The sequence below is a fragment of the Archocentrus centrarchus genome, chromosome 22, assembly GCF_007364275.1.
Source record: "Archocentrus centrarchus isolate MPI-CPG fArcCen1 chromosome 22, fArcCen1, whole genome shotgun sequence".
NCBI lineage: Eukaryota > Metazoa > Chordata > Actinopteri > Cichliformes > Cichlidae > Archocentrus > Archocentrus centrarchus.
The window spans coordinates 29,088,848-29,101,336 of record NC_044367.1 but is presented as its reverse complement, the minus strand read 5'-3'; the positions used below and the strand labels follow the sequence as shown (position 1 = coordinate 29,101,336).

General features: G+C 41.0%; 1 protein-coding gene across 8 annotated transcripts in view; it reads right to left on the bottom strand.

Annotated features, from left to right (window-relative positions):
* zdhhc14 (zDHHC palmitoyltransferase 14) overlaps positions 1-12,489 on the bottom strand; it is a 60,388-nt gene that overhangs the window by 6,131 nt on the left and 41,768 nt on the right. For all 8 annotated transcript variants that reach the window (XR_004019027.1, XM_030718348.1, XM_030718342.1 and 5 more), the window contains exons 5-9: positions 11,294-11,431; positions 9,899-9,947; positions 7,184-7,286; positions 4,736-4,845; positions 673-778 (exon numbers count right to left, since the gene is read on the bottom strand). Coding sequence is in view for 7 of the 8 variants with exons in the window: in XM_030718348.1 (XP_030574208.1) it covers positions 673-778; positions 4,736-4,845; positions 7,184-7,286; positions 9,899-9,947; positions 11,294-11,431 (506 nt within the window). In the remaining variant the exon portion in view is untranslated. The remainder of the gene's footprint in view (positions 1-672; positions 779-4,735; positions 4,846-7,183; positions 7,287-9,898; positions 9,948-11,293; positions 11,432-12,489) is intronic.

The window sequence follows — 12,489 nt, the reverse complement described above, 5'->3', positions numbered from 1 at the left end:
TGTTTTTTGTTTATGATCTAAAATTTTACTTGATAAGGAGAGTTTAATTTTAATTAGCAACATATAACAGAACCAAAGCAAGAAAAAATATATAATATAACCAGTAAATTTTATGTGATGTTTAAACATATGTCTGTAAGCCATACAATGTTTCAGCAGTAACACAAAGCATATGTCATGGGCTTTTACTGTGAAAGGAAGGAAGAGGAAGAAGCCCTTGTGTAGAACAAATCAGGCCCAGATTTATACCCTCACTGTAACTCTATACAAACTCTCTAAATGTCGGATGTAGGTTGGGGAGCGGATGAAACTGAATCCAGATTCTTAAAAGTATTTATTGTTTCTATGGTTAATTAATGTGTACAAAACATAATCCAGTGTTTTGTTTTGTTCCCTGACTGTACAGGGTGGCTCTTATTGTGAAGCAGATACAGGAATAGATGAGTGCTTGTTCATGTAAACCTACATCTGCAGAATGAGACGACTATCATTTCCAGCAGGTTTCAGACCAGCCACAGTGAGCAGCACGCTCTTCAACAATGTGATTGAGGGAAAAATAGACTTTATGGATGCACCATCGAAAAATAAATTTCTCATTGTTCCATTCAGTTTCTGATAAAGTGTTCCAGAAAGTTGTGCTTGGTCCCATCAGGATACAGTGTACATGCTTACCATGTGGCTCTGCTGAGACTGGGTGGCGCCATACATTGTGATGCCATTGGCCGGTGGTGCCAACTGTGGTGCGTCTGATTCAATGAAGCCCCGTCTGTCAATGAGACTAATGAGAGAAAAGCAAAGAGGATCATTACCATTAACAAACATTACACAACATTCAACAGCAGAATAAGGCGGCAGCACAGACAGGTGTGTACTGCTTTACATGACACTAAGAATGAACAGCATCCACTCGAAGTAAGTAAGTAAAAAAAATAAGTAAATATTTATTTATATAGCACATTTCAGCGGCAAGGCAATTCAAAGTGCTTTACATCATAAGAGCATCAAACAAATGTACAGTAAAATCATTAAAAGCATTAAAAACGAATATTTAGAGTGTGTGGATTTAACGGACGGGGGGAGTGGGGTGGGGAGTGGGGGTACCCGGATAAGCGGAAGAAAATGGATGGATGGATGGATGGGGAGTGGGGTGGATGAGGTGTAGTTACTAGTGATTATCTGCAGTATCCTTTTCTAAAAATAATCTGTTTTCTTTGTATACTGGACTTCCTTATTTTGTGAGAACTGTATATCCGAGTTTGTATTTTTTGAATCATATACACAATAGTGAAATAATTTGGCCTAACCCTTGATAATATAGAGAAACCTTTGTTGGTGTGGTTGTTGGGTTCGTGTCCTTCCGTCTTGTTTTGTTTTGGGGTTTACCCACCTGTTTTCTCATTTTGTGTCAACCATCAAGCAGATGCACATGATAATCATAGGGAGATGGTCAGTGTGTAATAAGATATTTTGTTTGGAGCAGCTTTCACCTGGATTTGCTTGCAGACTACTAATCAAAGGCAGCTCTAACCAGGTGGGTTTTTAGCCTTGATTTAAAAGGAATTTAGTGTTTCAGCTGTTTTGCAGTTTTCTGGGAGTTTGTTCCAGATTAAAGGTGCATAAAAACTGAAAGCTGCTTCTCCATGTTTGGTTCTGGGGATACAAAATAGACTGGAACCAGACGACCTGAGGGTTCTGGAAGGTTGACGATAGTAAGTCTTTAATGTATTGTGGTGCTAAACCGTTCAGCAATTTCTAAACTAATACAAGTATTCTAAAGTCTATTCTCTGAGCTACAGGTAGCCAGTGTAAGGACTTTAAAACTGGGGTGATGTGCTCTATTTTTCACGAGCAGCAGCATTTTGGATTAGCTGCAGCTGTCTGATTGATTTTTTTGGCAGACCTGTGAAGATACTGTTGCATGAACTCCAAGTTCATACCTACATGTCACTGTGGGTCAGCAGACCACAGTGGACACATGAAACTGAGTTTTAGGAAGAAACGAACAAAAGCAGTTAAACTCTGAGTGTTTTTACTATTAATGATCAAAAGAAAAGATACCAGCAGTCGCGTGTCAGAAAAAGTGTCACTGCTGTAGCCGTAAAGGATTAAGGTCTAGTGCAAACTAATAATACTACTAATAATATTATTATTTAGTAGTAGTAGTAGCAGTAGTATATGGTCGAGTCTTTGCCATGAAGAATGAGTTTGACTGCCTGCAGTCAAATGAATAAGAAAGTACGCCCTCCCTTGGGTTTCAAGGGTTTATGTATCAGGACATCAGGAAAAGTAATGTGGAGTTTAAAATGATTTAAATACAGCCTCAGATGAACAACACATGACATATTACAGCGTGTCATTATTTAACAAAAAGCCACAATGCAGAAGCAGCGTGTCAAACAGCCCCCAATGATTCAGTGGCTTGTAGCACCTCCTTTAGCAGCACTAACTTGAAGTAATGGTTTTCTGTGTGACTTTGTCTCTCAATGGTGCCCAATCTTCTTCACAGCGTATCTTCAGCTCAGTGAGATTTGCAGCAGTCATTTATATTCATTTATATTTATATGCTGACTTTGGTTTTGTCCAAGCGTGCTGCCGTGTGTTATGGGCAAACATCTCCACTTTGGTCTCGTCTGTCTGAAGGACACTGTTCCAGGACTCTTGTGATTTGTCCAGATGCAGCTTTGCAAACTGAAACCAGTTCGCAGATGTTGGGTTTTTTGCAGTCTCTCTGAGCGTTGCACAGTCTGACCTTGGGGTGAATTTCCTCCTGAATGCTCCAGATGTGCAAACTGCTCACACTGACGATGATCAGCTAATCAAATGCTTTTTTTTGTGGCACGTGACATTTCTGTTCAATATGTACTGACACAGTGTAATGTGGCATGTGTTGTTCATCTGAGGTTATATTTACATACTTTTAAGAAAACCTTAGACTTGAAAGAGGGTGTACTTTCTTTTTACCATGACCGCACATTTGTTCATCTGTGGAGTGACAGCCCAAGGTTAGCACAACTCTGACATAGCTGGTTACACAACCTCCTGACCTTTGGTACAGCTACATATGGTGATAGCGGCTGTTTATCAGCCAAACACAGCTGAGGTGTTAAACAGCACAAGCCCCATAATAATTTAACTGGAAGTGTGTTGACAGTGAGCTCCAGCGGGACTGAGCTGGAATCAAAGATAAACCTTCTGCAGCAGCTGTGAAACAAATGCAAAAACCTGCAGTTTGATGGGTTTAAAAATGTGAGTGAAGACTCTGCACACGGATTAAAACACAAAAGGCTTTTGTCTGTGTGTGTTTGTGCTTGCTTAGTCTGAGAGCAAAGTGAGCCATTCCTTTCTTACCGCTGGACCCAGCTGTGCAATGCCTGTGGCCACAAACACACACACAAGTCCAGATGGCAGCCACCTGCGCACTGAGGACTCTCCTTTGCCACCCACTGCAGTCATTATGGGAGATGTACAGCTTGTGATGGCAAAAGCACAGAACAGCCAAACACTCTGACAGAACAGCCCCAAAGCCTCCATAACTGTTGTTCTCATACATGTGGATGTACTGAGGAACTTAAGAAGGCACTTAGTCAAAAAAAAAAAAAAAAAAAAAAAAGCTCTGAAGGATAAAAAGATCTTTGTGTTGAATCTTCAGAGCGGGTACAGCGTGCAGACCGTGCGTCTCTCTGCTAAAGGTGGCGACTCATTTAACGCTATGATGGAAGGAAGTCTGAGGAAACTGCAGCAGATTCACGGATGAGTCATGAGAATTACAACATGGAGAAGCAGTTTTTAAAGTAATGAATTTAGAATCAGAAGATTCACCCTTTTCTAAAGAGCTCCACAGAGGAAACTGCAATGGGAATCTCATTTAAGCTTCTTTGAGAGGAATGAAGATAAAACAGGAAGAATGGAAAGAGCTGAATTTCATAAAACTACTGATTCCTTATTTTAGACCTACATAATCTTTATTCATTCAAATGATTAAATACAGTTTGACTGTTTTTAAAGGTGGACCAGGGTATACTGGGGAGCCCTCTCACTGGCCTTCTGATTTAATAAAACGCAAAAGAATGATACAAGAAGTACAGTTTGTAGAAAAACTGACACAAAATAAGGAATAGGGAGGATGTATCTGAGAAAATGTGGACTTGGTACAGCAGGAAACTAAAATCATCTTTATACAGACCTGCTTTGTTTTTCTTCTATGTAATCAGTATAAATGAAAAAGGCCCACATGTGCAGGAATATGAAGGTACAGTATGTGAATATACATATGCATAGGGAACTGAAATTTATCTTGATAAGATGTGAGGAGAAAAAGTGTAACGAGTCCTGACATTTACAGTCACAGACATGAGCCTGTAGCCGACAGCTGCTCCGTGTTTTTGTTAAGTCACATGGGCAGAGAAAGTATAAAAATCTAATCTATCCAGGCAACTTTGATCTTGGATTTGGTTAAAATAGGCCTGAAATGCTTTGCTGCATCTTTGCTATGTTTAGAGAAAAGGCTGCAGGCAGGCTCATTTCACAGCAGCTCCTCACATCAAACACAGTTCTGAGAAACGGTTTTATTTCAGCCTTTGGAGGAACTGGAAAACTATGATGACACTGCGATGGCTTTTTTTGTCCCCCAGGGCAGGGAATGATCGGCCCTTTTGTCCTCAACTGGGCATCGAGGAATGCCCAGTTGAGGACACACACACACGCGCGCGCACACACACACACACACACACACTACCTTGGTGGTAGGGGTCCACACAGCGCTGCACAGCAGTTGGTGAATATGTTGCCATAGCTGTAGGGGTTATAGTTGTCCTTCCCTCTTTTAGAAGACCATGAACCTTTTATCTGGAGGAGATGGCACAGCTTCAGTGAGACAGATAAAGATCTAAAGTGTCACCGATAAACACTGTGCTGTTGGTGTCTAGTCTGGAGCTCAAGCATCCCGTACTCGGGTCCATCCGGTGACCTTGAAAAATAGTAGCGCCATTCTCTCACCAGCTGAGCTCACCAACGAAGCCGACACGATTCACTCCAACTCTGACTGAGGTGAAAAGAATTTAGAGCTCCAGCTGTCAGCACAAGTCAATGCTTCTGTTTTCCATCAGAGTGCAGGTTATGAACGCCACAATTACATAAAAACATGTGTTATAAAGAAGCAAATAAATAAAAATGGAATTAACAAGACCCATCACCAATGGGGATATTCTTCCATGATTAAAGAAAATATTAAATAGAAACATCTTATTACCTTCTGCGGAACTATTTGACCCTGATTTGGAGGTCGTGCCCTAAACCTTTAGCCAAATACACTATACTGCCAAAAGTATCCACTCACCATCCACATCAATGAGTTCAGGTGTTCCAGTCACTTCCACAGGTGTATAAACCAGCACCTAGGCATGCAGACTGCTGCTACAAACATCAGTGAAAGAATGGGTCGCTCTCAGGAGCTCAGTGAGTTCCAGCGTGGTACCGTGATAGGATGATACCTGTGCAACAAGTCCAGTCACTACTAAATATTCCACAGTCAGCTGTTAGTGGGATTATAACAAAGTGGAAGTGATTGGGAATGACAGCAGCTCAGCCATGAAGTGGTAGGCCACGTAACATCACAGAGTGGGGTCAGAGGATGCTGAGGGTCATAGTGCACAGAGGTCACCAACTTTCTGCAGAGTCAATCACTACAGTCCTTCTCCATCTGCCAATCTGATGGAGGAGTCTGGGTTTGCTGGTTGCCAGGGGAACGGTACCTGTCTGACTGTATTGTGTAAAGTTTGGGTGGGGGGGTGGGGGGGGGGGGTTCAGGAGTTGGGCTCGGCCCCTTTGTTCCAGTGAAAGGAACTCTTAATGCTTCAGCATACCAAGACATTTGGGACAGTTTGATGCTCCCAACTCTGTGGAACAGTTTGGGGATGGCCCCTTCCTGTTCCAACATGACTGCACACCAGTGCACAAAGCAGCTCTATAAAGACATGGATGAGCCAGTTTGGTGTGGAAAAACTTGACTTGCCTGCAGAGTCCTAACCTCAGCCTGATAGAACACCTTTGGGATGGATTAGAGCAGAGACTGTGAGCCAGGCCTTCTCTCCAACATCAGTGTCTGACCTCACAGATGTGCTTCTGGGAGTATGGTCAGAAATTCCCATAAACACTCCTAAACCTGTGGAAAGCCTTCCCAGAAGAGCTGAAGCTGTTATAGCTGCAAAGGGTGGGCCCACATCATATTAGACCCTCTGGATTAAGAATGGGATTTTGTGTGTGAAGGGCAGATGAGTAAATATTTTTGGCAGTGTAGTGTCCTTTTAGTCCCCCCTAGGTTAGTAAAGATATAATACATATTCCAAATACTTACTGCTGTAAGAGACTGATATTCTGTGATTATCTTTAACATTTCTACACATCCCAGAGCAGACAAAACATTTCCATGGTAAACAAATTAGAGAAAGTACATACTGCATTCAGGGTGTATACTACATAATGTATTTCTGTTTATATAAAACATAAAAATAAACCAGATATAATGCATACCTACAAGGTATTCACATCATATTATACTAGCACAATCTGCTAATATGAATGCATTATGTATAACATCACAATAATCATAAGGCAACCATGTTGTTTACATTTGAGCAATATTGTTGAGCAGTAGGTATGGCTTTAATTTTGTTCAGTGATGAGTCAGCATTATTTATGGCATCAGACAGTATGACAACAATCCTCCTGCTTTATATACAGCAGTGTGTCTATAGGGGGACACAGGGTGCCCTCCACTAAATGTAAAAATTTTAGTTTGTAATTATTTTGCAGACTGAGACTATGAATCTACGGACACATGCTGTATTTATATAACAGGCCAGTAAAAGGGTGGGGGGTGGGGACTATCTGACAGCTCTAATCATGTTAATATTAAAACTAACAGCAGTAAAATGCTGTGGAAGGTGTGTTGTTTTTGTATCTTCCAGCCTTGTGTCCCTGATATTTTTCACTGTGCTGCTGGCACTGAATGTAAAACAACAAAAATACCAAAATGTTTAAATACAGGAATTAAAGGATTAGAAAATAACATTTTGTGCAGCACCCTTTAAATTGAGTTTGTAGTGGAAATGAGATTAAAAAATTTTTAAAGCCTCATTGTTGCTGCAGCTGCAGTGTGTGTGACCCACTTAATCTTCATACTCACGTCTTCATTGGTGGTCTGGTTGGAGCTGATCAGGTAGGTATGGAAGCCTGAGAGGCCCACTATGGACCAGACAGAGAAGAAACACACCACCACTTCCAGCACAGTGACACCACAAAGTCAAGGAATTACTCTCTGCTTTGGTTTTCATGCAGCAACAGACAATAATATGAACGCCCATACAAACAAATACACACCAACACAATAGAGCCAGTATGGACACTAAAAGTGCTGTTGTAGCAGCTAGCTTATCGACCTACAGCCTGAGGGCTGTCCTCCTCTTGCCAATACTTCCTAGTTACCAGTTCATTTGGCTCGAACTGCAGAACACTGCTCATTTTCTCTGCTCCACATAAAGTACAAAACACACATACAGTTTACACAATGAACAACACTGACCCTTAATACAGGTACTACGTCTCAGGATGACACATACAAATACTCAGACACCACCAGTAAGTGCCTGAAGGCATGCTGAAAAACACTCCATAGGTTAGCATAATACTCCATCCTCTCAGACCCCGAGTCAACCCGTCCGACTGCACTAGAAAACTTACAGAATGCCCTCACGCTCCTTTTTCTCTCTTCCCCCTCAGCAAGGACAAAACATGTCATCATTCTTCTAGCACAAAAGGGCTGCTGCGATAGTATCGACTGTGATTCAGCTTTATTAAAGCCCTGTAGGACAGAAGACTTTATCAGCGTGGCTTGGCACACATTTCTCTGCCTCAGAAAGTTATCTCACTCAGCCACAAAGAGGGAGAGGCTGTGTCGTAGCCCCGCGCTCCGAACTGGATCTGTGTCGTAGAGCGAGCGCTGGGTATCATTGAGAACTCTTAACGGGCTTATCAGTTCTGTCCTCGTTTGACTCTTAGATGATCAACACATTATTTAACTGAGAGAAAAAATCTAAATATTTTAGCTTCTGCAGCAGGGAAACATTAACTTTAAACCATCATTTATAGCTAAAAGGCTGAGGTGAACTTTGCTGCTTGACTTTATCTGATTTACAACAGTCAAGAAGTGATTACAATAAACAGACTTCTGAATATTTGTAACCCCCCCCACCCCAAAAGCACACATTTGACACCCGCTCTCATGTCAAAGTCACAACGCTGCTGAAGAGCAACGGAGAGACAATTTAGAGCCAGATAAAAATCAAAGACAGACTGACAGACTGAGCTGTCCTACGTGCTGTGTAAGCCCCGTAGTACAACACTAATCAGATGCATGCAAGAAGTAGAACTGCAGAAAATAGCAGGAGCAATGGCTGGCTCAGAGTGCAAATAAACCTATGGAATAATCTGCATGTGCAAGACAAAAGTAATAAAGTGGAATCTAGGCACAGCTTAGTGAAAGAAGAAAATAGACATCTGTGAGAAAATGTGATAAAAAAATCTGAGAATCGTTCTTAACGACAAATCCAAAAGTAAAGGCAGTCAGATTTCAGATGTATAGTGCCAATTCACAGCAGCCACCGTGATACTACGCTATATAGTACAGACTTATGATATAAGAGAACCCCAAAAATCAGAGCATCACTCAGCGACAGTGGGAAGGATGAACTTCCTTTAACAGTAAACTCCAACAGAACCAGGACCAGCGAGGGGCAGCCATCTGCTTCCACTGGGATTGAGGTGAAAGGAAAGAGAAGAGAAAAATGCAAAAGCAAGAGCATAACTACAGGAGAGAGGGGTAAAAAAGGGGGCAGTGAAGTGCATCATGGGAAGCCCCCCAGCAATCTGAGCCTGAGTAAGATAACTAAGGGAGGGTTTAGGGTCACCTGATCCAGCTCTAACTATAAGCTTGATCATAAAGCAAAATTTTAAGCCTAATCTTAAAAATAGAGAGGGTGTCTGTCTCCTGAATCCAAGCTGGGAGCTGGTTCCACAGAAGAGGGGCCTGAAAGCTGAAGGCTTCAGCAAATTACATGCTCTGTAAACAAAGTAGACACAATCTGCTTTCTCAGAAACTTTTTACCTTCGTTGTTCCATCAGTTCGTACAGAGCTTGGAAAAATGGCTTTCTCCTTTTCTGCTCTCCCAAATGATTTTGCCCATTGGCTTTAAAATACGTACAAACAATTTTGTTACATCATCACTGGGACCTTGTTCTTGTTTTAATATGACTGTGTAAACATTTGGCATTTTACTTACTATTTATTGTATTATTTTATTGTTGTAAAATTATTATGTTTTTGAAACAGGTCTCTCCTGCAAATGAGTCTCAATGAGACTACCTGTATAAATAAAGGTTAAATAAAAAAAATAAAAAAAAGTAAGCCAGCAGTCTGGGAGTGAAGTGCTCTATTGGGGTGATACGGTACTATGAGGTCTTTAAAATAAAATGGGGCCTGATTATTCAAGACCTTGTATGTGAGGAGAAGGATTTTAAATTCAGTTCTGGAGCCAGTGAAGAGAAGCCAATATGGGAGAAATATGATGTCTCTATTTTGAGTGCCTGTCAGTACTCTTCAGTGTTTTGGACCAACTGAAGGCTTTTCGGGGAGTTTTCAGTCTGATAATAATGAATTATAATAATCCATCCTCAAAGTAGTTTTTCAGCCTCACTCTGAGACAGGATGCTGCTACTTTTAACAATACTAATTAGATGCAAGACAGAAGTGCTACATGTGTTTAGTGTGCATGAATAAGGACCTATAAAGGTAAAAAAAACAAACAAACAAAAAAAACACTAAGGCTGAGCAGTGAAAGGATATCTGGCAGGACTATCTTTAAGCGCGGTGAGGAACCCGTTTCGATGGGAACCTGTGAAGGAAGAAAAACAGAGGTTCTGTTAGAACACTACACTGCTTCTGTTTGCCATTGTTATCTGAGCAATAAACACGCATTAAATGTGGAACTTGTATGAGATACTGAATGCTACACACTCACTACAGGCCATTACCTGCCTCAAACACAGTCCTGGGTAAAGGTTAAGAGTCAAGAAGATGAAGTGAGCTAGGCTGAGCATGCCCACTTTAATTGGCTTTCCAATTTAACTTCCAAGTGTGCAGAGAAGCATCACAGAGCCAGATGAAAGAACATGGATTAAGTGCTGGCCAGCAATATGCAGCTGTAGGAGGCATCTCTACTTACTCTGTTTCTGGAAATACTTTTCATTCTGAATTACAAAATGGATTCAAAATTATGATCAATATCCATGAAGGACTACCTTTCATTTGGGGCATTTGTATGCCCACTTTAAGCCATGAAGTGGGCTGCAAGAAGACCTATACTTCTGTTCCCAGCACATGCAGTCATGCATCCATGGTTCAGAGGTGACTATAGAGAGTGACTATATTAACTAGTTTGTTATCTTTATTGTATTAATTATTGTAGGGTCTTTACCTTCCAATATAAAGTGCCTTGAGGCGACTGTTGTGATTGTGTGCTATATAAAGCACACAATCACAAATAAAATTGGTATGTCTTAACCACTGCAGCTGAGAGCTCCTCTGCAGCCTGTTTCCTGGTTATAGATAGATTTCTTTTAGTGCAGAGATATAAAATATAACCATATGATCTGTGTAAATCTGGAAGTTAAAGCAAGTGGAAACATTTCAGTTAAACCATTAATATTCAAACTGAACAACAGAAGACCTAAGACTGAACCTTGAGGTATGCCAACAACATCATTAACTGTTTTATTACCCACTCAGATTTACTGACTTCTATCTGTAAGACCTGATTTTATCCACTTCATTACACGAGATGTAAAAAACCTCAGGATGAACTATATCAAAAGCTCTCTTTAGATCACAGTAGACTCAACCACACCTCTCATGCAATTTAGCTTCCACATTTTATAAGAGAAAACAACTTTTAGGTTCTGTAGAAGGATGCAACAAAGCACACATTGACCAAATTTGTTTTTCTGTCCCAATAAGAAAGACACTATAATGTTCCTCTGCAAAGTGTTCTAGCTCACCACAACATGACTAATACCTGAAACACACACACACGGATGGGGAGCCCAACAACCCGCTGCCTGCTCCCAGCTGGAATTATGGTGACGAGCCAGAAAGCTGCAGCTTTTCACGACGCCCACCTTCAACCTGCTGGCTTAAAACACAGCCAGGAGGACTGTGCGTCTATGTCCTTAGGCTACTTACGTAAAATGATGTGTGTGATGACAAAGGCGAAGATGAAGATGGTGAGGAAGGAGAGCGAGAGGATGAACATGTAGAAGAAACGGTAGTTCCTCCTCCCCACGCAGTTCCCCACCCAGGGACAGTGGTGATCGAAGCGCTCTGTATGGACAGGGAGAGACGGATGAAGTTTATTCTGGAAGTCGGTGCTTCTGTTTCTCTGAGACCCTCAGGACTCACGCTTCAGTAAAACTAAGCACAGACATTTAAAAACACAACCAGCTCACTTCAGTGCACATAAACAGCACAAATCCAGAACTGTGGGAAATTCGGGAAAAGTGTCCCTCTGAGCAATCTCCCTATTTATATAACCTCACTAATAAAAATGATGGGCTTTCCTACATGAGGGTGTAAGGCTGAAAAACTCCTCCTGCCACTGTGGGACAAGGTTAAAACAACTGCTTGAATAAAACATCAACAATTTATGAAATACTGTAATTCTTAATGTAGACTGAAATCTGCAGCAGCTCCAGGGCACAAATCATTTTACTGGTTCCGGTGAGAACAGACAACCGGCTGTTAGTATAGTTATTTAATCAGCCTCGACGCCACAGTCCCATCTCTGAGTGTGGACTGCTAGCTGTGCACAGTGGTAGCTCCTTAAGTAATTAATAAGAGCCATTATTTGTTGCTTTCATCACCATGAATCAATGCCTGGTTGAACTGGTGCCTCCATCCAGACAAACAGAGTAAATACTAATAATAAAATCAGATTATCACAAATGCCTGCCACTGGTCATTACGGTTAAGTGACCAATAATAGTGGAAGAAGAAAACACACATTTTATTTGATAATCATGCACTCTTAGGCTACAGGGATACCACGGGGCTGCTGTACACCTTTCAAAAATCTAATCGGAAGATGTTTTTTTATAAAAAGTATTTTTTTTAACATAAAATGTTTCTTTTTGTCAATAAAGAAAAAAAGAAACATTTTATCTGAAAGTCTTTACACGATCTAAGTGAGAAATCTCGCTTCACTTGGATGTCGTTGACTTTGAGTACTCAGTGTTTTATTTCATTTCCATCTTTCCCATTTCAAAGTTTGTTTCATCTTCCATCATCACCTCAGAATTGTCATGAAGTCACTTCCTGTACTTTTTGAGGTTAAATATTCTCAGACTTTTCAATTTGCAAGCTTCATATTCTTCTTGCTTGTG